The following is a 27,028-nucleotide window of genomic DNA, read 5'->3' on the forward strand; positions in this document are numbered from 1 at the left end:
AAAGTATTATAACAGATGGAGAGAAAGAAATAGATATACTGGTATGTTTTCTATTTACATTTAAGTAAAAATACCTTCTTTCTAACAGACACAATCTGTATAAGTTAGTGTCATTATCTCTGAAAGGTCATTATACAGTTTGATGATCTGTTTAAAGAAGGATGTGACACTGAAAATGGAACACCTTCCAGAAAAGTGCTGGGTGAGACCACAGGAATATTAAAATATTCCATATAATCCCAGCATTACCTTAGAAAAACATTATCTTCTCTTAATGATTAGGTGATATCATGTTTCATTGTTAAGGGATAGTTTTGTGATTATCAAAAAAACAACAACAAAAAAACACTTATAATACAATTGCTGATTGTAAGAGCTTTCATTACCTAGTATCTTTATGACCTATAATATTAAAAATGTAGGCCTTTTGTGTTACATATAATTATGGGCTAAGAGTACAATCATTACAATATTCATTAAATTTGTTGCATTTACTATAAATAATTTCCATAAAATTGCTATTATATTAATAATACCTTCCAATAGTTAACAATATCATACAGATAGTTTTCTACACAAATGCAATTGTTCCTAGTACAACCTAGTTCCTTTATAGACAATGTTTTACTATTTCACTATTGAATACTTTTTATTGATGATTCAGATTTCTGGACTGCAGAATTTTATTTATCAGAATAATATACTGGCTACCTTGCCTTCCTTAGCAACATCAACTTATATCCAGCAAACCAGTATCATTTTTCCTTGTGATAGGTGCAAGCAGCGGTATTCTAGGCCAGATTCTTATTTACTGAAATTGCTAGAAATCATTATTCAGTCTGTGCGTCTGCTGTGCTGTTATAAAAATAACATTATTCATACATATTTTCATTCTTTAAATTTTTTTTTTCAGTTTCCAGCTCTACCATTCCACCATCAACAATAATTATATTTTGAGGGAAATTCCTATATACATATAACCAATTTAATTATCTTAGTGATGCTTGAAAGATGGTATACCATTAAAAATATTTTCTGCTATTGCTACATAGTTTAAGTACTAGTTCAAGTATTATTTAGTCAAATCCATGCATTCTCATAGTATGAGGGTGAGGATAGGAGTTGGTAGACCAGATTGATTGATTAATTGGTAAAATGGTAATAATAATTGGTATATTTTTATAGAATTTAAGACCTGGGATAGATATTGCAGTTGGATGAGTTTCTCTAAACACACTGGTATGTCAGTTACTTTCAATTTTTATTCATGCTATTCTTTTTGTCCACCTCCCATCTGTCATCTCCCAAAGTCCAAATCCACTCATCCTGAAGATTAATTCAATCGCTACCATCTTCATAAAGTGTGTTTGATTCCCAAAGTTGGATGTTATATTCTCAATTCACTTAATATCTTCTGTAGGCCTCTTTATGATATTTATCCCCTTCTATCTTGTTAGATCCTATTAAATATAATAATATAATATAATATAAATAATTTCTTCTTTAATGAACCTTAATATCTCTTCCTTGTCATCTTGAGCACACAAAACAATGCTGATACAGAGTTACGCTTAGTGGAAAACACTTAGACTTTACAATTATTTTTACATACATTTGATTATAATCTCAGTCACCTAATTCTTAACTTCTCAACTTTTCTGTGTTTCAGTTTCTTGATATAAATGTAGAATAATAGTGCTGCTTTCTTATTATCTTTGAAAAATAGTATAGCCTTGTGAATAATTTTAAAGGATAACTGAGTCATAGCGTCTTGTACCCATTTAAGTAGAAATGCAAATTAATTAAATATGAGCACACTGATGTCTTGCCTTAAAGTTTATAATGGGCAACTATTTCACAAATATTGATTTGCTCGTATCAAGTATTTCATAAAATGTAATTCAATGCTTTAATACAAAGTTATCATGTGATAAGTAAATTACTATCCTTATTAATATGGATTATCAGAGATTAACTATTTTCCCCAATTTCAGACCACTGATAAATGTAAGCAGCATACTTAAAAAAAAAGTATATATATATATATATACATGTATTTATATATATATGCCAAATACAAATCCTATCCCCCACCTTTTGGGAAAGCTATAGATGGTATACCATACTAAATATATATATATATATATATATATATATATATATATATATACACACACATACATATATATGTGTATATATACACATATATACATATATAGAGACATATACATACACGTATATATGTATACATATATGTATATATTCTATATATGGCACATATATGGTATAATACATATATATGATATGTAATATATGGAATATATTATCCCTATATATTTGGAAAGCAATATGTAATACATGTGTATATATAATGTATTAGATATATATGTATTCAATACACAATGTGTATGCATATATATATAAAATAGTGCTGAAATAAATCCTGTTAACTTTGATTCTTTGGTGATTTTCAAATATAAACCAGTTAATTTTTTTCTCTTTTTCTTCCAGTCAGCTTCTAAACATTTTTTTTCTGGTTATGTCTCTTAGTCCTTTGTCTTTGAACTCTTTTTAAAAGAATAACCTGGCAGACAATTTTTTTTAAAGAAAATTATTCTCATAATTCTGCTTTATAAACCACACACAATCAATTTTAGGAAGTCTTTAAGCATATACAAATTATTCCTAAGTAGCTTAACATTAATATAATTTCAATTCTAATGCTAACCATTGTCATTAAAGCATATACAAAGTCCTATTAACCTACTTTGGTTTCCCAATAAAGGAAAAATAAAGTCACTATGTAAATAATCAAATTGTTTTTGATATTCAGCGACAGTTATTCACGTGCTGTTCCTACTCTAAAACAATTTTGAAAGAAACATTTTGGAATTAGTATCTTAAAGTAGAATCATCGCTACCAAATATTTCCAGCTTTTCATTTTAGAACTAATAAATCCCTAGCTTTTACATATGTTTCAATACAGCCAAACACTTAAATTATCTAGATTATCTCAATTACATGACTTATTTTTAGAAACAGATTGCATTCTGAGATCAAGCAAACATACCGTATTGTCTAAAAGAAAAAGGGGAAAGCAACAAAGAGTATTTAGAGAATAAAGCTTATACTCACGGAATGCTCTATAAAATTCTTCAAGAGCCAGGTGCCTGTCAGAGTCAAAATCGTCGTATTTCAGTAGATCATACAAAGTACAGTCTGAAAGATCCTTGCCAAGTTCTTCCTGTTTTATCACCTGACAAAAAAATTATAACCATACAATTATATCTTTGTCTTAACATTTCTATAGTCTATTGTAATAATCACCTAATAGATCATTTTAAGTGTGCAGTTGGGCAAGGAACTGAATCTATGAAAAATCTGGTTTTCAGTTACTGGACAATTATTTGTAACAGTTTCAAAGGTATAAAGTTATAAAGTTAAAACAGGTATTTAGAATTTAGTCCAAACTTCCTAATACAAAAATCTCACAGGACACAGAAAATCTGAACATTAAAAGGATATTTTGCATTTTACTCATGTACTTTGCTCCACTTATATTGACTCAAGGAAAGGAATGGAAATTGCCTCCTATGTCTCAATGACCTATGTCAAAATAAACCAGGGCTCTTTCCGAACAAAACCAGTGAGGTAGTTTGTTCTGGCTTTCGTCCTTGTATTATTTGTGAAAAATGAAGTTAGACTTTTTTTTCTCCTCTGCCTAAACTCCTCCCCAGCTGGAAGTGAAGCCATTTGGGATTGTGCATTAACTCCCTCAGTCACAAAGGAGCTATTAAGCAAATGACTGTTTCCAGGAGCCAGATAGAATTAATGTGCCGATTGATGATGAAAATCAAGCCAAGCGTGGGTGAGGAAAATCATCAAAGTGCTTTTCTATTCTGTGCTCTGCTATGGACTGAGGCTGTAGCTTTTTTATACTCTACTGCTTTGGACTATTGCTTGTCATAGAAAAGGGCTCACCAAGATTTTTCAAACATCCCTATTCATTCTGGTTAGCTGCATAGCTGCTTCATGGCCTTTCATGTTCTCCCACACACAGACACAATAGTTCACATTGCTTGTAGTTTTTTAAAAGGTTGTGCAGTGTAATCAGACAACACAGGCTCTGAGGCCAGCCAGCTCTGGGTTCAGTTTCTGCCCATGCCACCTAATATCTCTGTAAACTCTGGCAAATCATTTAATATGTCCTCCATTGGAAATTGAAGATAGTGACATCTATCCCTCATTGTTGTGAAGATTTTACACACACACACACACACACACACACACATTATCAGTGCAAGAAAACATAGTATGCCCTCAAAAAGTAATCATTTAACGTTAAAAATAGTGACCTTTTATATACATATATATATATTAATGTGCTTCTTATTCAAATGATTCACTGCAGATTTCCACACCTGCTTGTGCTTTTGGTTCATGCATTCACAATGTATTGTTGTTTCTTTTGGTAAGCAATATGTTTCATACTTTCTTTGTTATATCAATGGCGCATTGTTGATTCTAATCTCTAAAGATTCTCAGATGTTTTGAGCTCTCTTTTTAACCCTTCTTGAAAGAGTTCTATGCTAAAAGTTCAGTCACATCTAAGTGTGGATGAGCTGTTGAGACAACTTTGAGGATGGAGCTTAGCACATGAGTTACTAGAACCTCCAGCCCCATCTCTAGTCACTCGAGTTGTGATATGAAATGATAGCATACACACCGCTAAATAAAACTTCTGCAATACAATGGGTTCTCTATTCTTTTATATCATATTCAAATTTCATTACCCAAGCTATCCTGCCTTGGCAGGAGGAAGCAAAACATGTATCTGCTTTAACTGGTCCATATTGCTGGTAGTGAGTATTAAGCCCTACACTTGAGGACCATGCAACACCTGGAGAGATTAACAAAACTACCTCAAGTCTGAAGTCATCTCTCCTATAAGCCTAATGAAGAAACAAATACTGCTTTTCTGCTTAGAAAGCAACAGAGCGCTCAGTCATTCTCCATCTGTTATTTGTTAGATCATGGAAAATGACTTTTCCTGGGTGGGACGGGAGACTGTGTTTGATCTTACCTCACTCTGCTCTTCCTAAAATACTATCATTGTGGTAATTTTAAGATGCATTGAAACTAGGCTTTGGTCAGTTATTTCAATAATATATTTAGTGGCTTTTATTCTCATAACTTTTTGTAATGAGATGAAGTTAGAAAAGAAAGTTGGGGGAAAAGGTTTCATAATTTTGTCCTATTTATTTCTGTTCTAATATTTTACTCAAACCATGTATGAGACCAAGAGAACAAACTTCTACCTTTCTCCTAAGTGCTGGCTCTGGCATAAGACTAGCTTGATCAAGAGTGGATCATGATTATAAGACTTAAGCTGGGCATGCAGTTTACGGTCTGGTTAGCGACCTTTCTAAAAAACCCTGTTACCTAAAGTGGGTCATTCCCATGTACAGGAGAGAGGTGATTCATTCTCTCATTAATCAATATTTCAAATACATGTTTTCCTCATTTATTCCATTTTTGGTCAATGACACAGCCTACTTAAAACATGCTTCCTCATAACTTTTTCTCTCCTATAAGTTTCCTGATGGGACATTACCATAGTCTGGAATGTTCCAAAGGAGGGAAGAACTTTCCTATGAGCTTTCAGCAGCATGGAAAAATTGCTTTGGCTATCCAGGGTTTTGATAGCTTTAAAGTGTTGAGTGTTGGACTGTCAGGAAAGTACACATATAAGTAGATTTCCTTCCCAAGTGCAAAGTAATACATTAAGCATTTTTTGGCACAGGAGATCCAAACTTGTAGGGCTTTGATAGTTAACTGAATTTTCATTTTTTATGTTGGACACTTATTTCACAAACCTCCCACTTAGGCTTCTCAAAACATATGAACGTGTTACTTCTGAACTAGTGATTCATGACAGGACCAGTCACTGAGTATATTGCCACTTAAATATCTATGATAAAGCTTCAGTCTAAGAGACCACTCATAATTTCATGTTTTCTATTATGGAATATTGAAAATGTTTCCCACACTGACTAGTTGTTTTGGTGAATTTGTTAAGATTACAATAAATGACATATTTTATATGTTTGTTTTCTTGATTAAAGATCAAGTAACAAGTAACATGGGCTCCAAAAAGGTTAGAGTCAGTATGATAAGATAGAAATATCATCAGAATGCATGTCATCAAGGGAGCTCAAACATATAATATCCAAGAGGGAAATATTTAACATCGATGTAATAGAACTGCATGTGAAATCCAAGAGGGAAATATTTAACATCGATGTAAATAAGTTGCATGTGAAATTATAATAATAAAGATAGATGATTTAATATTTTGGTACTGTGGTATTTTTTGTTTCAAAAAAGAAAATTAAAAAGAAAATAAACCTGTCCCTCTCCAAAGTACACTATTCTCTTTATTATCCTCTTTCATTCCTTTATTGAATCATCCATTCAATGAATCATTTTTGACTGTCTACTCTGTGTCAGACAATGTTCTAGTTTCCGAAAACAGCCACCAGGAAGAAATACAAAATCTCCTCCCTGTGGAATTTACGTTCTAGTGAAGGAAGGCAAATAAATATAAAAGTTAAACACAGAATATGTCAGATGATGATAAGTTATGTAAAAATAAATAAAACTGGAAAGAGAAATACAAAGTGCCAGAAGTATGCATCTCCTGCTATAGAGATATATGGATATCAGATTTCTGAAGATATAGCATGACTTGGGAATCTAAATTATTATACTGATTCTCGTAAAAGATATGATATATAGAGGATTGATTCTGATGGTCTCAAGGTAGGTCATGGTGATGAGACCATGGGTGTGAGGGGATAAGAGGACAGAAGAGTACAATCTGCCAGTTCTGTTTTTTTATTTTATTTTTGCTTTGCACTCCTTGGTGGAGACAGGAAAAAAATGGCAAATGTAAATTCATGAACAGACATATCACTCATAGCTTTGAGCTATCCGATCTCTTTCCTTTTCAAACTATTTTTCCCAAACTAATGATGACCATGTCAAAGACACAATGGTCTTAGTGGAATTAGAGCTCAGGAATCCTCTATTTCAAAGAAAGTTGATCATATTTGTGAAATTGAGGAGAGGTAGACCTATTCACTTTTCTACTTGGTAAATGTGCAGATTACATCACAGTCTAAGTGTCAGACAATAAAAATACTCCTTTGGTAGGAATACCCAAGCATTAGCTTTGAGCTTCTCTCGCATATGCAACATTCGTTGGATCTTCTACTATTTAGTCTGAACGTTTTGTTGCCTACTTTCTTCTTCCTTTCTCCTTCTCTCCCTTCTATGCCTCCGTGGAGTTAATATTCTAGAGAGGATGAGTGGGAAGATGTAATCAAAAAATTAAATAAACAAGATAATTACAGATTGTCAACAACGCTTTAAAAATAAACAAAGTGAAAGGATCGAGTATATAATTAGTATTATAATTATAATTGTTTAATCATGTATAACTGATGGTATCTTGCAATAGGTACATTAAAAAAACTAATTAAGTGAAAATAATTAAATCTTCTAAGTTCTCTTTTAGGTTTTTAAAATGCCTAATAGGTTAGAAATTGTTAAAAATATAAAATAGGACCAACATCAATTGCTTAAGAATACCAATTAAAGAGATAACATTATTAAAACTCTGGTGGGGAGAAAAGTATTTCATTTTTTAAGGCACTTTATAGGGCTCACAGGAGTTCTCTGAACATGTGTTCCAGATTTTCCAATGTACCTTGTCATTCTAAAGGAAAGATGTTACAGATATGCTTAACATTTTTTAAAACTAAATTTTAATTTTTCAGTTGTCTTGTGCATATTATGAGCAGCATGTTGTTTTTTTTTTAAATCTGAAACTAGTTACTAATGTTTCCAGCTACAATTAAAAGTACTTGTTAATTGTTGCCCAGAACTGTACCAAAACCAACAATCACAGGTTTTATCTTTCTCTAAGTGCCAATTGTTGCTGTTATTATTATTCTGAATTATTTAGTACTGGTAAGGAAATTCCCAGTGCTACCAGGGTCTTTCCATTGGCATTGCCAAAGCCACTCTAAATCAAACACTTGGTTTCTGCTGCCTTATTTTGAATACCTAATAAGTTTATAAGTGTTTACAATGTTAAATAGGATTAATTACCATGACATTCCCTGGACTTATCAAGTGAGGACTTATCATTTTCTTTGTCCATACAAGTACTTACTGATTTGTATTTAATTTGTCCCCAATAAAATAGCTCTTGATCTATGAGACAAAACAATTCTTACAAATCTCATGGTAAATGAAAATTCTGACGAACCAGCAGAACCTTTTTAAAAATCATTAAAATTGTAATAGGCTTTATCGAGTCAAAATAGATATTAAGTGTCCATTCACTATGTAACTTTTCTAATAATGTTTAAAGAAAATTGTTATGTAAAAAGGTTATAAAACACCATTCGCGTGCCCATACTGTTAGCTTAAAAATATCTAGTCTTATTTATTCCTGCTTTTTATTTAATTTTTGTAAATGCATTCACATATGGTAGTCATTGAGCAAATGGCTTTTTAAGGCAAATATGTATAACATAATCATCTAAATCCTGTGAACAAGTAGTTCTTTTTATTATTTTAATAAAGAGTTGGTATGTGTGCACATTAGGGGAATATTTCATTCTAATATGCATTCCTAATGTGAATCAGCTTATTAAGATGACAAAATCTAAATGAAGAAAAAGCTAAATCAATATACTCAATACAGCTGTTTATTTAAATTCAGAATCACAAGGGGATGGTTTTGCTTACTTAAATTCTACCAGCGGTTATTTTATAAAATGGGGAGACACCTAATGAGCAAATTTTTCAAGCTCTAAGAACCACTTCACCTCAAGAATCCTATATTTACTGCTTTTAAATGAATTAAACAAGGAGGTTGTTAGACTGAGTTGGCTGTAATGTGGTGATGCCTACATAAGTAAACCAAAATGTAGGCTTCTAAATACCTCAGGTTACTAAATTGAAACCTAAGGATAACCAATCACAAGTAGCCATTTGGCTTTAAGCCATAGTCAGTCAATAATTTCCGCAGTTTGCTCTCTCCTTTCCGCTATAAAAGTTTTTCTTTGTTTTGTTTTGTTTTTCGTTTGTTTGTTTGTTTGTTTGTTTTTCTGTAGTTTCCCTCTGCAGAATGCCTCTAACCTTTTCTGGTTTGATATCCCATTTCAAAATGATCTTTGCTAGAGCAAACACTTAAAATTTTAATGTGCCTCAGTTGGTCTTTTAACAGTGCTAACAAACTCAAGAGTGCCATTTCAGCAAGTGAAGTCTGCCTGTGTATCATCTCATCTTCCCCTGAGGATCAAATATTTAGGACAATGATGCAAGAAACAGTTGCCTATTCTCCTCTAATAGATGATTTGGACAAATTCCTCTGTGCTTCATATACTGATTTACCTCTGAGATCCTATATAATTCAAGTCGTTTCATACTGCTGTGCACATTTCCCAATCTGACCCAATCTCTATTCTTTTCCAACTCAAACCCATCAAAGTGCCTTCTGGAAATCCTCCTCTCTGATCAGAAAATTCTCTTTTACCTTCCATTTCTTAAAACAAACAAACAAACAACAAAAAAATTTTTCTTCATGATATTGGTTTTAGAAAATTCCAGTTCCCTGTTAAGAAAACCATTTATCCAATAATTTTAATAACTGGATGATAATTTTCTCCATGATCTATTCTACCCCAGTGCAAGGAAATGGTAAATAAATGGTTCCTTATTGGCACTGATGGATTATTTCCTTTTCTCAAACCAATCTTCACCAGATAGATAGGTAGATAGGTAGATAAATTATAGATAGGTAGGTAGGTAGATAGATAGATAGATAGACAGAACCTACTTTTGAATTTCAGGCCTTTCAGCTACATGATTTCCTCCTATTCTCAACCCATAATTCATGAATGGATAAAGCTCCTGATTCACAGTATTTCTGTCCACGTTATTTTTTCTTTGAATATTCCTAGTAACTTCAATATCCATCTGAATAAATTACAATGAAGAGTTCTATGCTCCTTTACATAACGAATGATCATTAACCTTCTTTTTCAATGACCCTTTCCTACATGTCAGCTTGCCAGGAGGAAGATGTCAATGCCTTCTGTCATGTCATCCTGGAATCCTAATTTCAGGCACGACATGTTCAGGTCTGTTTCAGGAATATAATATTTTCTTAACATCTCAATGTGCTACTACGGAATTGAGTGCCTGACCACACTAGTCATATATACAACACTTAGTGGAGATACAAAGATGCCTTGGTCAAGTTTGTGACCATGCCTCAAAGAAATAAAATTATGTACACATTTGTTAAGACTTTTGCATTGGGCTATTATTCAATGAGATAGCATTGAAAAATTCAACTAATTTGGAGCCTATTGCTACCAGAACAATTTCCACTGCAGCTAGCATTATTCAAGCTCAGATTTCACAATAGGTCCAAAGAGTACTGAATTTTTACTGTTGGAGAACACAGCCTAAGGAAGGAAAGAGAGAGATCCAAATAACAGAAATAAACCTCAGACACTGTTTAGACTTAGAGAATGGAACTAAAGTAGAACACCAAACAAGCAAGTTTTCACACCTTATCAGAATGGTCCTCAGGAAAAGCTAGAACATTTGTTTTTGCCTTTAATAGGCAGAGTTGTTTACTGGAAGAGACCATTTAGTTCTATACCTTTATTTTGAGTAGGATCCAGGGAATATGGTACAGATTCAAGAAGATACAGGACAACCTAGAACTAAATAAATAAAATGTCCATCTATCCATTTTCAGTAGAGAAGATAGTTAAAAACATACATGCACAACATGATGTTAAATGTAACTGGAATCTTACCTTTGTCATACAGCGATTAAGACACTTAAAGAGGGAACCGTGACAATCTGTTCTATTCCTGTAAAAATCAAGTTTGATTGATTGACTCTACACTACCAGTCAGTTCCATATCCTTTGGGGAGGCAGAAATTATCCAAGTTTAAAAGCGGGCCTGATATACACTTGAGGAAAGCGATACACAGGATTTTACCTGGCTCAAGGGGTATAAAATTTATGGCAGAAGCAAGAGGCCAGGAATGTCTGCTATTTTCTAAGACTGAATATATGTTTTCCCCCAGGGAAGACAGTGATAGATAATGGTTTTTGATGTTGGTGTTGTTATATTCTATAACTTGCATTTGTTTTGTTTTTTTAAATGGGTAAATCCTGGCAACTATGAAATGTGATGTATTTGGTTATACAAATTTAGAAGGTAAATCTAAAATAAAACCATATCATTTGTCATAATAAAGAATTTGGAACTCCGGAGAAAATTGATAAATTAAACTTGAAAGAGAAACTTGGGCATGGCATCCATGGTATAAGAAAAGCAAGGCACATCATGGACCAAGTAGAAGGAATGGAAAAGCATTAAGAAGTGCTTCATCTAAACTGGATTTCAACTTGTGATTTGTGCAATATATGATGTAAACCCACTCTCATCTCCCTTACACATTTTCAGTTGATTCCACATTGCTTTTCGCAACCTAATGTGTGTGTGTGTGTAAGTATAGCTCAAAGAGAAATGAAATGGACACTTGTATTATAATAGCATAATAATAGTAAAATATAGTCAATTAATTTGTATATTTTTTTCGTAACATATGTATGTGTCCCCTTCTTCAAAACATTGCTTTCGTCATTTCTTATAACTTAATTTTGTGGGCAAGAGATCAGTACATTAAACTAGATATTTGATATGTTGATATATAGAGATATTTTAGTACAAGATATACCATCTCAAAATTATATATAATATATGTAATATATAAATAATGTATATAATATTTATTTTAAGTTCACTTCGATTTAACATTATATCTGTAAAGCCATGGAAAGAAGTTGCCAACATCACAGTTTGCAGAATGACAATATTTACTTTTCTCTAGGATACAATTCAGGATTTAATAACATTCATGCTAGCTTTATGAGATAAGTAGATGAGTACTTCAAATTAGATGAGCAAAATAAATAACATGACATCATTTTTTTAATTGCATAGAATAAACAAAACTGTTTCGCTCCTTTTGCAATACAATACTTCATTGTAAGAAAATTGCATCAAAACTTTTTGCATATTTACTACTGAGTATATATATTTTGGGTTTATAGTGACTACTAACTAATATTTGATTTGTTCTCACTACGATCTAACCAAAGCATTAAAAAAAATGTAAAGGCTGTGCATGATGGAAATAATCAATTGCTCATCCACTAATGCAAATATATGTGCCCTCTTTATTTCCACTATCATCACAGCATACTCACAAATACTACATTTGGAAATGTAATTGTGACTAACAATTACATTGTGCTTTATAAGTGCTAGCCATGTTTCTAAGAATCTTATATAGTCTAAACAATATAAATATCACATCACATTGATGTACTAGGTACTATTATCATTGTCAATATGTAGAAAAGGAAACTAAGACAGAGACAGTTTAAGTAACTTGCTAAAATTTACAAAAGTAAGTAATACAGATGTGATTTGAACCCAAGATTTGTAATCAAAGTTCTTAACCACTATGTCATGATAAAAAAAAAAAAGAGAGACAGATAATTGTTGAAAATATCCTAGGACTTCATCAATTTAAGGCCAGTCAATCCTTTGCTATTTGAAACATTCTCTTTTGATTTTTGAAATGCACATTCCATCTTAATTTTTGTTGATTTCCCTTCTTATTACCTGTTTCTTCCAGATCCTCAAATGTCAATGACAAATCTGATAGTGCTCTAACATTAGTTTTATCAACTTCATAAAACATCACTCTTCGGAAAGTTCAAAATTTCATTTTGTAATACATTTGCATTTTATTGTAGGATGTTTTTAACATACATAAATCAGCCTTACACTGAAACACCCAGTGGCAGTTATAGGCAGTCTTATCGAGCTAGAATGGTAAAGGGTAGATCTACTGAGATCTATTTATATGTGGTTGGTTCATTTTACAAATATTTTCTTGCTACAGCAAGTTGTTAACTGTGACACTAAAGCTCATATCCCCTTTATCTGCTGCTTTTCATCATGACCTTTTCTCTCAACTAGAGAGGCCTCTGGGTTCTAATTTACTTGAACATCTGCAGAGAAACTCTACAATATATATTCATTATGTAGACTAAGAATAGAATGGGTACAGCCAGCTTTCATGTTGCATTTATAAAATCTCAGAGCCAAATCGTATTCTTCAATTTTTTCTTGTCGCTGCTAGTGTCTTAGGTTATCTATTCTATTGTCTGCTAGTAATAGCTTGTAAATTATCCACAGACACCAGTAAGATCCTTTCCCTTTTTAAGTTAAATTATTTTTAAATTTTATATTAAATTACAAAATTATGTTTCCAAGTTTATAAATAAAATTTTATGTATTATTGGTTATAACACTTACATAAAGTTTCTTAAAAAGCACTTGTAACCTATACAAGTCAAAAGCAATAATTATGCTATAAATAGCTAGAAATTCATGATATCTTTTCCAGGATGTCTGTTATAACCTTCTGTTTTTTTTGTTTTGTTTTGTTTTGTTTGTGTTTTTTTTCATAGTTGATTGCTGATGGATGAGAGGATAACATTTCCATTAAATACTGCTGAAGAAAAGAGTGACTTATGTGGTGTGGAATGTGTGTAGAAGGCAGTCTATCTCTCAGATCCTCACTGGCATGTACATCATGGGTGGCTAAAATATGAATGGAATTCTGAAGATAATTTCAGCTCAGACACCATAATTGTAAGATGAATTGGAAGGGCACTTTTTAGAAATAATGCAAGTTCAAATCAAAGGTAACTGAGAAAACAAAACTATACTTTGTAGCAGATGAACTCTATTATGGGTTTAATTGTGCCCTGCCAAAAGATATTTTAAAATCCTACCCCACCCCCCAGTACCTCATATTTTTTATTAACTTGACCTTTTTTGGAAATAGAGTCATTAAACATATAATTAGATATCTCAAGCTGAGGTCATGCTGAAATAGGGTGGATGCTTATCCAATATGACTGGTGTGCTTTTAGGAAGAGGAAAGATAATGTGAAGAGAGACACACAGGAGGCTATGTGACCACGGAAGCAGAGACTGGAGTGACATATATAGAAGCCTAGGGAATGCCTGACACTACCAGAAGCTGGAAGAGGCAAGAAAAGATCTTTCCCCAGTGCCTTCAGAGAGAGCATAGCCCTGCCAACACCTTGATTTTAGACTTTGAGAGACAGAGAGGGGTTGTTTTAGCCACTGTTTGCAGTCTTTTGTTACAGCTGCCCTAGGAAATTAATACAAACTTGAACATAACAGAAACTTGAAACACATTATAAGGGAAAAGCTGTCACTGCCATTTTCCAAAGATTAGCAATTTTCCTTTTGGATTTAGATGTGGATACTATGGTAATAACTAGATTTGGTCAGATTATGTTTTGTGCCCAACTAATGACTATAGTGGTGTAAATATGTTAATAAAAACGTGAAAATATTATTAAAATAAGAAGGAAAAACAAAAACACAACCTATTCAAGTATGCCAGACATACAGAGATCAAGGTGGCTTGCCTTAACTACAAATCCATTTTAAATGTTATCAACTGGTCATTTCTTATCATTACTATAAATATAAAATTCTAAAGAGTTTCATTCTTGAAAACTAAGTCTTGAAGTCATGACAACACAGATATCTTAATTAAAAGTTTTCTAATTTTACCCTAACATTCCTGAATTCAATTGCTTACGTCCCAGTGTCTGAGACTTAGGAAGTACTCAGTAAATATAAGCAAAACTAAAAAAAAAAAAAAAAAAAAAAAAAAAGATATACATTTTAATTAAATGGAATGACAAGTACTATGGCCAATTGCTCATACGATCACTTTGTTTTGAAGACTCTAACCTATGTTACACTATTCCAAAGGAAAGAAATTCTTGCATGATAAGACCAATATTCCATAATGTCAGATTTTAAAAATAAACCATACAATTAACCATAAAAGTTGAATGGTATGATGTCATGAAGAGATTACTGATTTTTAAAATTCTTTTGAAAGCTGTATTAACTACTAAGCACAGCAGCAAAATCTGCCTCAAGATACACTATCGGCATGTCATCAGAATTCTTCAGTGCTACCGCCATTTTCCTAGTCATTCTACATTACTTTCTGAAACCTGTTTATATTTTTGGAGACACCTTATATTCCTTATTTTATATTTCCAGTACTATCCACAACTAGCTTAGATTCTTTTATCTGAGTATTACAATTTACTTTAAACTAGTTTATCTGTCTCCGTGACACACCATAACTATGTGTCTATTTTTCCAAATGGTTCACATAAGGACCTTTTGTTTATTAATATATTGTTTTTAATAACAAGTTGTTTTTGTTTTTTTACATATATCATTTAGGTGACAATTTTCAAATAAATGAAATTTGAATAACATGGACTTAATATTAAATGAAAATGGAATATATTACAACTGATCCTTGATTATTGAAAAAGTACTGGGATATGTCAGTAATTTAATGATATCTTCAATGATTTATATTATGTTATAGATATGTTCAGTTGTTGGCCAATAGTTTCCTTGAATACTGGATAAATAAGCTTTTATTGACTAACAGAAAATTAAACATTACAAATCCTCTAGAATATATCTGGAGATATCTTATACATTCTATAAAATAGAGAACTGGTAATTCCTTTAGGTTTTTAAGGTATAGAAACCTGTCAAAGTGTCTCTTTTTAAACCATAAAATATCATATAAAGTTACTCGAAATTAACATTGCTAATAGAGCAGTCAAACTTTACTCTTAAAAATATTTATATCCACACTCTCAAATATAGTTTATATATATAATTAATAGAGAATAAATTCACACAAATGTAAATATATTATATTTACTACATTAATATAAGCTTGTTAATTTAATCATTAATCATACCTGAATTAGTTCATTAATATCTATAAGTCCATTACTGTCGGCATCAAAATATTTAAACATTTGATCCACCAACAACTTCTTCCGAGATATGTCATCACCGTTAGGGTTTTCATTTTCTTGTGTAATATATTTTTGATTTTGTAAATCTAAAAGCATGTTTTTCATCTTGCTGTATTCAGTGGCCTTGCAGTTATTCCCTGTAACAAAAGAACTAAGTTATTTTCAAAGCAATATTATTAAAAATGAATCATTTGTTTTATTAATATTTAGAAGCTGATATCTTATACATAACATACTTAGTACATCATTTTATGTTTTTATTTTACATACCTTATAACTTACACAAGGAAAAAAATGTCCTGTTTTCATGGTAGGATCGAACATTTCATTTGTATCAAATGTATTTATTGTGTGTTTTTCCATACCAAAGTCATTGATTCTATGAAGGACATAGACACACATGACAGCTTCAGTTGGCTGCAGTGCTTAAATACTGTCTTTGTATTAATCTTCACTATACAGCCCTATATTGATAGTTTCATAGGTTTTGAACATGAGGTACAGGGAGATGAAAAGACTTGCCCAGGGCAAAGGGCTACATTGTGTTGAATTTTGCACTTAAATGCATATATATCTGACTCCAAATACGATAGCACATTTTTAATTGGAGCTATGTTTTTATATTTGGATTGTTTTGAAGAAGTGTGTGTGTGTGTATGTGTGCCTGTGTGTGTGCACATGGGTGTGTTTCAAGAAGAACAAGAGATGCTTGCTGCAAGAATGAGAAAAAGAATAATAGACCATTTCAATAGCCCTACCTGGGATTTCTGTATTTAACCTTAAATCTATGGCGCCTTTCATATGCCTAACCAAGGAAGGGGGGAAGGGTAGAGCTTGGAGTTGTGAACCTGTGATCACACCAATGTGGAGATCAGAATATCAGTGAGAGGCAGATGGAAAATAAAATTTAATCGTTGAAAACTTTTAACTAAGCAGTTCAGATTTGAGGAAGGTGATGCAATTTGGGTTGCTACACTAATTTTGATCTAAACAAGTAATGTGATCATCATGATGCTCTGTATTAATGTTTTTATTTCCCAATTGTAAATTTTCGAAGTCCAATCATTGAGGTATTGCTGGCAATCCAAAGAAAATAGAAATAAAAGCATTGCAGTTAAGGAACTCATATTCTATGGAAATGTACAATAAACAGTTATAAAAGTATGTAAAACTTTGTAGAATTTATAGATTTAATAAAAATCTGTTACAGATTTTTTTAGTAATAAACAGATGTATCTGTTATTAATAATAGATTACATGTAACGCAGACTTGCAATGTGCCAGGATATTTGTACATATTAATCACTTAACCCTCATAGCAATCCAAATGGGATGGACAACAAAATTATCACTATTTTACACATGATGAACCAAGGCACAGACAGATTTAAAAAAATGTTCAAAGTTACAGAGCTAGAAAGGAGAATTATTTTTACACATAATTATTTTTATTCTCTACTTCTCTCATCTTCAGAACTAAGTTTTTAAATCAACTTATATATGGATTCAGTAAGTTTGTCTGTCCAAGGATTATTTGTAAACTGAAAGATAAATATAGTATTGAAATCTGGCAATATCACTGCTTAAATTGCAGATAGAGAAAACAGAATTCAAAAAGGAAAAATAAAGAAAGTATCTGAGAAGTGGCAGGAAAACTAAAAGAAAGTACTGAAGGAGGAGGAAGCTAAAGGGAAAATGACTTTTCAAGAAAAAAGTTATGATGAAATATCAAATGTTTCAGAGTAAAAGATAAACAGTAAAACATGCCCACTGGATTCCTTAAATTGAAGATAATTGGTGATTTAAAGAAATATTCTAGTGAATACATGGAGCAGAATTCATAGCACAGTGGGTTAAGGAGTAAAAACAAAGTGAGGATTTAGAAATAGTAAATATTCACTACCTTCTTAACAAGGTTCAATGTGAAAGAAAAAGAACCATCATTATTAATGAAGAACAAATCTTTAGAAATAAAAATCAACAGATACAAAGGGTGCCACAAAAATGTATACACATTTTAAGAAAGGAAAATTGTATTCAAATTGTTAATACTTGATGTATACGGGTAAGAAAAGACAAATACAAGGCACATGTGACTTCTGCAACTACAAGGGGTACTCAAAGTGGTTACCATCAGTGTCCAGAACCTTCTGAATTCAGTGAACTACTGCTTGAGCAAAGTGTCCACTTGTATAAATTTTTTGGCACACCGGCATTTAGAAATTTCTAAATTCTCATCTAAGAATAACATCAGGCAGGAAGGTAAGAACATATTTTTTATCTGTTTAATTGGTAGGATTCCTTTCTCAAAACTTAAATAATAGGCTGTGCTAGATGGGTGTTGCTAATGAAAAGAAATGCTTTCCGGGATTCAATTACTGCTTTGGGAGTCCAGTAAGAAATCTCCTCTGCTGTCAAGTTGCAAGACACTGAGAATGAGACAAAGGAGGTCCCAATGTCGTAGTATCTATACCGTCTTTCTTCCCGTGGATACAGCGACTCTGGTGCCATGCTGATTCTTGACTCAGTGTCATTCTATAAAGACAGTTAAAATCCATCTGGCCTCATGGGGCCTGAAAGGATGCAAAATCTCTGACATTCAAATGTGCTCACCTGTGTGGCTGATAGTGCATCTCCAAGTCTCTATGAAACTCAGAATAATTACATTTTATATGTCTGATAGTACAACCATACGTTTTGAGTGCATAAGTGCTAAAAAACGATAGATTACGTCAATGAAGTTTAGTATTACCTGCTTTTCAAAGGCTTTGATTTGTTTTTATCTCTTTAAAATTACTTTTATCCATTCCTCCCATCCATCAGTAAAAGGTACCTATTTCCTTCAATGCAAAAATATTCAAGTCTAAGTATGTAAACATACCATTTTTCTTTTTTTAACATTTATAGTTAAAATTTGATTAATGTAATTCCAATATAAGCTGAAATCTTTGTAATGTGTTTTTATTTCAGTGCAAATGCTATCCATTTATTAGAATGCATATTGAACTATTTTTCCTCAAGATAGTCAATATTTGCTAATACAACATTTTTACATATTTTTATAAAAAATTTTTATATTTATAGCATAATTAATATGTCAAAACTAGCATATTAAGTTAATATGCTTATGTGAATGAAATTAACATAGAAAACTACTGTATTTACATTACTTTGTAAGTTGCTAAACTGTGTATATGAAGGAATTCAAATTATCTTGGATAAAAGTAATCTGAAAAGGATTAAAACAAACTTTAATCTTTAACTGAAATATCTATTTAAATATCCAAATGATGAGTATAAACTTTTGTGTTACATTAATTTTACTTAAATGTTCTTATTAAAAATTGTATTACAGTTATACATAAAACGAATGTAAACCAACTATGTTTCAGACATTATTCTAATTCTGGGAATTCACTAATACAAACATACATGCACATACCACTGTTCAACTCTTCTGGGTAAATACCAGGAACATAATTGTTGGATGAGATGGTAAGATTGTTTAGTTTCGAATGACACTGCCACACTGTCGTCCAAAGTGGCTGTACCATTTTGTATTCCCATCAGCAGTGGCTGAGAGTCCTGTTGCTCCACAGCTCACCCACATTTGGTGTAGTCAATGTGGATTTTCACCATTCTAATCAGTGGATAGTGCTATCTCATTTCTGCTTTACAGAGAATTATTTTAAGTGAATAAATTACTCTATTTTACAAGAAACATGGCTCTTTTACCGTTCCCCCACTCACCCCATACAGCAAATGTGATTTGGGTTAATTTGGTATCTCCTGAAGCATTATTGAACAGTTAAAGGAAAATGATTAAAAACCTAATTAATTCAATTGACATGCTTACTTATTAACTTTGGGAATTAATCTTACTGGAAAAAAAAGGAAAGTATCATGAGCTAAACATCCATTCTCCAAACACTTCGCTACTTACAACATTTTTAAATTAAACAAAATACAACAGCACAATACAATGCTGAAATTGAAAATTTATAATGCTCGAAAACCTAAATAAAAAAGGTAAACGTATCTTACCAGATGTAAACATATAGTATTAATTATCATAACTGGTTAACTGTGTTATTTTGATGCTTAGTGAATTTAACAATCTTTTAAGTCCTTTACTTTAGGGTAAAAACCCAGAAAAATATATGCTTCATAGGAAAAGGCATATCTCCTATAGAATATATGAAAGCTAATGCTGTTAATCAGTTTGTGAATTAAGATTTTTTTCTATTAGTCATTGCTTTTTTCTGGGAAATATCTACAAATATTTTGTATGTGATATGCAAGGCTTTCCATCTTCTTGTAATCCTACATTTGTTTTTAAAATGTGAGTACACATTACTTGAAATATTATACAGCATAGATCTTATAGTTCTTTTTATGGTAGCCTGTGTTTTATAGATGTTATAAATTTGATTTATATTACCTAGTTTACATTAATTCTAGGAGTAAAGACATATAAAAGTCATGTTTTTAATATTTAAATAATTTGACCAAAATTGTGGAAAAAAAATTAAGCAGGTTACGAAAAGGTAAATCTGTCACTGCATCAAATATAGTCAAAACTAAGACTTGTGTAACACTGTTCAGAGCAGGTCTCTTAGTACTCTTGAATACTAAAATAATCTTGTCCAATAATTTTATCACATCACTCAAAGATAGTTTTCAATGAAAATTCTATTGTTTGTATTGATGTTACAGAAGATATGCTATTCATATCTGTGAAGCCCTAAGCACATAATGATTTTTATGATATTTATACAGCAATTATTGTGTGCTGACATTGTTTAAAGTTTTACAGATAACTTATTTTATCTCTACAATGACCTTATTAAGCAAGTACAATTATCAGACCATATTCTTAAAAACATAGTAAGCTTGGCATTTGATTTTACATGAAACGTTGAGAAACTTGTAACTCTAGAATTATAAGCCTATCACTCAGAAATTAACTCATTTTGTTTAATGCGGTAAACAGACAAAGTGTATCTATTTCTCTCTTGAGAAGACAGAGAAGTTTTAACTTTTGTCTCCCATGCTATTTTAAAAATTTGTGTGAAATTTTGTCAAGAACTTTGTCAAGTCTTCCGAGGACTGCTGGCATGCATGGAATCTGACATGCATGCTTAATAATAAAGCTTTTTCTTTTCTTTCTTCTATATTCAAAGAGAGAGGTGTTTTGGTTGGTAAGATTTGTAATTTTCCTAGCAATCATTAGGAACACTATAATAATGACATAAATGACTCACCAAGCCTGCCTAACCGTCATGATTATGTATGCACATAACAACATAACTTCAAAAAAATGTAAATCAAAGGGTGATACAATCACCAAGCAAACTTGATCGACCACAATTATAGAGAAAGACTATATAATACTGTTACATGGGAAATGTAGATCAAGCAACCATCAAGCGCTTTCGTCTGGAAAAAAAAACACAGAAATGTACGCTCATAGGAATGCAGTATTATTCATTAAACATTAAGTTGAATGTTAAATTAATATACAGTAGAAGGTTGAGGTTGAGTTAATATCTTCCTGAAGTTTATCCATGAGCCCTGGGTCCCTTGACTAGTTTGGTGTTAAAAGTACCTAGTTATGAGCATTGTCATATATCTTTTTCTGGTCACTAAACATCTTAGCCAAGAGTTCATATATGTCTTGCCTCTTAATATCTCAGGTACTCTTTGTCGCATTTAGTACAGAAAATTACAAAAGTGACAGTGAAAAATAAGATTTTTATGTAATACACACACACGTGCGCGCGCACACACACACACTGTAGCTTATTCATTCTTATTTGCCATGCTAACAAAGGAGATAATAGTCATGAGTGGGCATCACTCTGGCCATGTCTTTATCCTATCAAATTTAACACCAAGAAATAGTCTTTCCAACATAAATCTAATTTTAATCCATTATAAATATTCGTATACCACCATATACTAAACACAACAGCAACATTCAGTGTTACCACTACTATTGTTGCTTTATGATAGGTACTTTCATACAGGCTCAATCTTAAAGTGGGTTAATATATATCACAATTTATAGCTTGTTGGATTGGGAAGGAATCTCTTGTACATATTTTACGTATGTGGGCAATTGTACCTTATTCAATTTTCTTGTTTCGACACACAGATCATGCATAAACAATTGATCTGAGTAGATGTAACCTGCAAAAAGCCACATCCCTGTGGTAGTCAGAACTATGTATTAATTCTCATACTTCTTTTAAGCACAGCTGACCTTCAGGACACATTGCTCCCTGAGTGTCTTATGATATTTAATATTTTGATTGGTGATAGCATGGATGCTAGCATTAATTACCTTCCCACTGTCCCCAAACCAACTAAATAAACACAAATGATTTTACCAATTTGTATCCATCTGTAGAGGAGGACTACTCAGTATTCTCAAATAAGTCCTGATTCTAGTTGTTAAATAGTTAAATGATTAAAAGAAACTTTTTTCAGCTAGACATGAATCTGCCATTCTATACTATATAGAAATTCTTTGGAATATTTCCAAAATGGATCCCTATTTTTCTCTGAAATTTCAATAACTCATACAGGAAATACTATATATTAAGGACATTTAATTGTATATTATGTAATGTTCATTGTTGTTTTCGGGAAGATTATAAATGCTAACTGTTCAATTCCTCAGCATTACGTATTATCAAAATATATCATTTGACATATTCTTTTAATTCTCACATGCTTAATCACACAAGATAAGTAACATCTACTTAGTCATGCACTTTCTTACGGGTATGCATCATGCTTTAACAGAAACTCATGATGACCTTGACCAAATATATATAGGAAATTGAAAAGGCAGAGTATGAACTATATAAGGGATATGAATCGGAGGAGATGGAGTGGTTAACACTCCTAGAAGGTGCCTGCGTTCAGTGTAGATGGTGTATGCCATTACTAGAAATGGGGCTTATGAGATAATGAGCAAATAAATATACAGGAAAGGATGAATTAACTTTTAAATGAGGTGAGTTTGAAGTAATTGTGAGATATCCTGGTAGAGCCCTCAATGAGGGAAAAGGAAACAGTTCTGAAACTCTATAGTTCAGAAAGAAGGAAAAGATTTGATGGATTGCACTTGTGAGTCATTGGACAATGCCTGACCGTTGAAGGTGTGGTTGACAAAAAGGGGCATTTATTTATAAAGAATGAAATGAAGATGATCACAGTCAAACCATGACCACACACATTTTCAAGGTAATCTTTACTGAGATAAATATTTTTTAAAAAAGGACTGCTAGAGCATTAGTTCAATGGAAGAGGTGAAGACAGTTTCATCACACGTTATATGCTAAATTCAGTTTCTTCAAAAGAGAAAAATATTCACTAACTTCTGAAAATTAGATAGACGATTACGAGGAAAAAGAGATGTTGCCTTTCTCTAAAATGCAAAATTTTTTCTGTGAAATCCAGCTGACATTTTCACCGTATGCAAGGATGTGTGTGTGTTTCCAGATAAATCAAAATCTGTGGTACTATTAATATGAGTAACAATAGTACATGTAGAGATAGGCTCCTTTGACATGGTACTAATTTATGTTCAAAAATAGCCTACTTTTTCAAGTTAATTTTACTACAGTCTAAAAGTATGTGAGTTTTGTATATGTTTACATAAGAAAAAATTCATTAAAAATGTGTGAAATTTCTTAAGACAACAGAGATACAAAATTCCTAATTTTCACCTTATGAATAAATAGCAGAAGAAAATTATATTAAGTTGTCTTTTGCGTGTACGTTTTCTGATGAAAATGAATTACAAACTCTTTGTTCTCATAGCCATTCATTTTTACAAGTGAGTTGTAGAATTATTTAATAAATACATTTTAAAACAATGGCTGGCTTTTTAGTTTCTGAGGAAAGAGGAAAACCAAGATTTTACCTTTACATGCAGTCTAAAATTCTTATTTATTTAATTTCTTGATTTAGTTACTTGTTTTGGGCCATGGAAATGAAAACCACCCTCTCTTTGAAGATAACATATATTAATATTCATATGCCTATATTTTATATGTTAATGTAGATACTAATGCAAAAATAAATAATGGTTTAGTAATATTTTATTTTGTTCAATTAAATTGATTTCTTCTTGACTCCATAACTAAAATAATGATAATTGCTTATATAATTTTTGTATAAAGAATCTCACCTTGTGCAACTTGAATGTTGTTTAGGCCACATACAAATTTCTAGTATAGTTCGGTTAAAAAGTTGAAATAAGCAAAGAAATTATTAGGTGTCGGCAATGGAAAATTATTAATTATTGATAACGTGAAATTCTGGGTTACCTAACTTTAGCCTTTCATTGCATTTTAGGTATTTTACTACTCTGTAAATTGCAGATAACTGATGCCAATGAAAAATAAATCCTGTCAATGAACTTACAAATGAATTCTGACTGGATCAGATTCAATTGATTTCTCCCCCACCCTTTGAGGAAAAGCCCAGGTTCATGTCTCTTTGTAGGTTTATTTCTACAGTTGTTTATGCCATATAAATGTGTGACTCTTTTGTATTTTCAACTTATTTTAACATCGTTCTAGTCCCCTCATAAATAATGAGTTCATTAAAATTTCACATTTATCTTACACCTTTATGAGAATTTTGACTTTGCCATATTAAAGAATTATCCTGTAACATTCCAAATATAAAATTTTTTCTCAGAAGAAAAAAAAGCCTAATATAGGCTCAATATGATTATGGTTATATCAGACACAAGTGATCATATATCACTTAAAATGTATAAGTGAATATACATAGCTGAATTTGAATGTATCTCTAGCAAGTTCAGCAAAGGATGTAACAAGAAAATACACTGTAAATAGCAAACTTCTAGAACATTTTTCAATTTTAATGTTTTCATTCTTGATTACTATACAAAATGGCTTGAAAAAGATATAACCCACTAAGTGAATTAACTCTTCACCTTTCTAAAGAAAATACCCTATACTTATACTACCAGTTTACTTTAAATAATAACTTTATTGTTTTAATCATTGTAAAATATTTTTAAGGAGAAAATAATATCAATTCTTTATTATGGTATTATGAAATTTAAAAATGGGGATTTTTTTTACAAGGTCATACAGTAAACAAAAATATCAGAGTCTATTATTTCCTGAAGACCCAAAATTTTGATTGTTTGGATTGAAAAGAATTTTCCAATTATTATGTTCTTCCAACAGGGTCCTTTAGACCTTACTGCACCTTCTCATGAGTTAAGAAAGGCACTCACCTAAGTAAGAAACTCTGGGTATAAAGTTTGCAAGCAGATGCAGTGTTTGTGTAAAGGGCCAGAGAATAAAGTACCAGAGAATAATACCACCACAACTCATTTTGTTGTTGTAGGGCAAAAGCAGACATAGGTAATATGTTAACAAATGGTCAATAAAACATTATTTACAATAAATGTTTCAATAACATTATTTACAAATTATTTACATTATTAATGCATTATAAATTTACATTATAAATGCATTATTTATAGGCTGAGGGTCATAGTTTTCTGACCCCTATCCTATAGAATAATGGTATAGCATAGATAGATATCACTATAAAGCTCATGAACATTATCCCTGGGTTTTTGTTTTGGGGCTCTTTTCTTAAAATTTAGTTTTGGGGAATCAGAGTAGGGGAAAGACATGTAGATATAGTCAATGCTGAACTAAAAAATAACATTTTTTATTATCTTCATTTAAAATATCCTTTAACATTTGTCATATAAATTCATTTCAAATAAGGTGTGAGAAATTAATATTTGTATGTAACTTCAAGGGACAGTGTCAGAGTGACGGAGGGCTGCTGTATCCATACGTATTCCAGGAAAGTCACTGATTTTTCTGTGCTCTCCTAAAAGAGTGGACTAGACCTTTTACTTTCATTAAAGTAACCTTCTGGTCAAAAAGCATTGTTTTGGGTGAAATCATTTGTTAAATATAATCTAGGTAAATTTGGTATTAAATTAATTGGTGAACAGAAATAAGAAATATCTGTCAATCTACCTAGAGAGGGTGGTCAGGAAAACTAGACAAACAGGTAATTCAGACCCCAAAGAGTATTGTTGGCACATCTTGAGGTTGTTTTTAAGGTGTACTCAATGAGAAAACAGGACTCAAAGAAGCAATATTTCTTAATGTGAGTTTTATGTTATAGTCACCTGAGGAGCATTAAAACAAGTGATGCCTGGCCTCATTCTCAGAGATTCTGAATTAATTGCTCTGCGGTGGGGCCTGGGCATCAGTATTTAAAAAGCACTCCAGATGATTTATTTGTGCAGCCAAGGCAGTAAACCACTGTTTCAGGGTTTAAATAAAGTAGATTAAAATCACATCCCTATAAGGGAAAAACTGAGACTTGACATTAGTTCAGGTGCTAAATCTGGACCATGATCTCCTAATTACTTCTGCACTCACATGGGACTAGTAGATTATGCCACAGGAAAATGCCTTGAGCATTCAGAGCTTGTTATGATTTGTGTACATTGCGGTAATTGCAAATCTGAGTTAAATTAGTGGAGCTAAAGAAAAATACACTTTCATCAATGACTTGCATCCCAAGTCTCATCCACTTTTAATGCCCAGTTCAGAACAGCCTGGGCAGTGTCCCCAGTCCCTCAGTCTTGGAAACATAGAGGCCCTATCTGGGGCTTGTGTTTGCTTCTACCTTTAAACTTCTATAGGGCTTTATATGAATCAATTTGTTCTCTCTCTCTCTCTCTCTCTCTCTCCCCCCCCTCTTTCTCTCTCATTTTAACTTTCATTTTTTTAAACATGCATTTTCTTTTTCTCTATTTTGAGGTGCTAGTGGTGAGGACCATTTGTCATTTGTGTTCATTTTTTAAAATTATCCACAAGTTCTAGAACTGGGTTTTGTAGCTAATCAAGTTTTA

At 31.9% G+C, this 27,028-nt stretch overlaps 1 protein-coding gene across 5 annotated transcripts in view; it reads right to left on the bottom strand.

The window, feature by feature from the left end:
* FSTL5 (follistatin like 5) overlaps positions 1 to 27,028 on the bottom strand; it is a 631,388-nt gene that overhangs the window by 284,288 nt on the left and 320,072 nt on the right. For all 5 annotated transcript variants that reach the window (XM_074337776.1, XM_074337777.1, XM_074337780.1 and 2 more), the window contains 2 exons: positions 16,027 to 16,223; positions 3,137 to 3,257 (listed from right to left, as the gene is read on the bottom strand). In XM_074337776.1, coding sequence (XP_074193877.1) covers positions 3,137 to 3,257; positions 16,027 to 16,223 — 318 coding nt within the window. The remainder of the gene's footprint in view (positions 1 to 3,136; positions 3,258 to 16,026; positions 16,224 to 27,028) is intronic.

The sequence above is a fragment of the Rhinolophus sinicus genome, linkage group LG07, assembly GCF_036562045.2.
Source record: "Rhinolophus sinicus isolate RSC01 linkage group LG07, ASM3656204v1, whole genome shotgun sequence".
In the NCBI taxonomy this organism is placed as follows: Eukaryota; Metazoa; Chordata; class Mammalia; order Chiroptera; family Rhinolophidae; genus Rhinolophus; species Rhinolophus sinicus.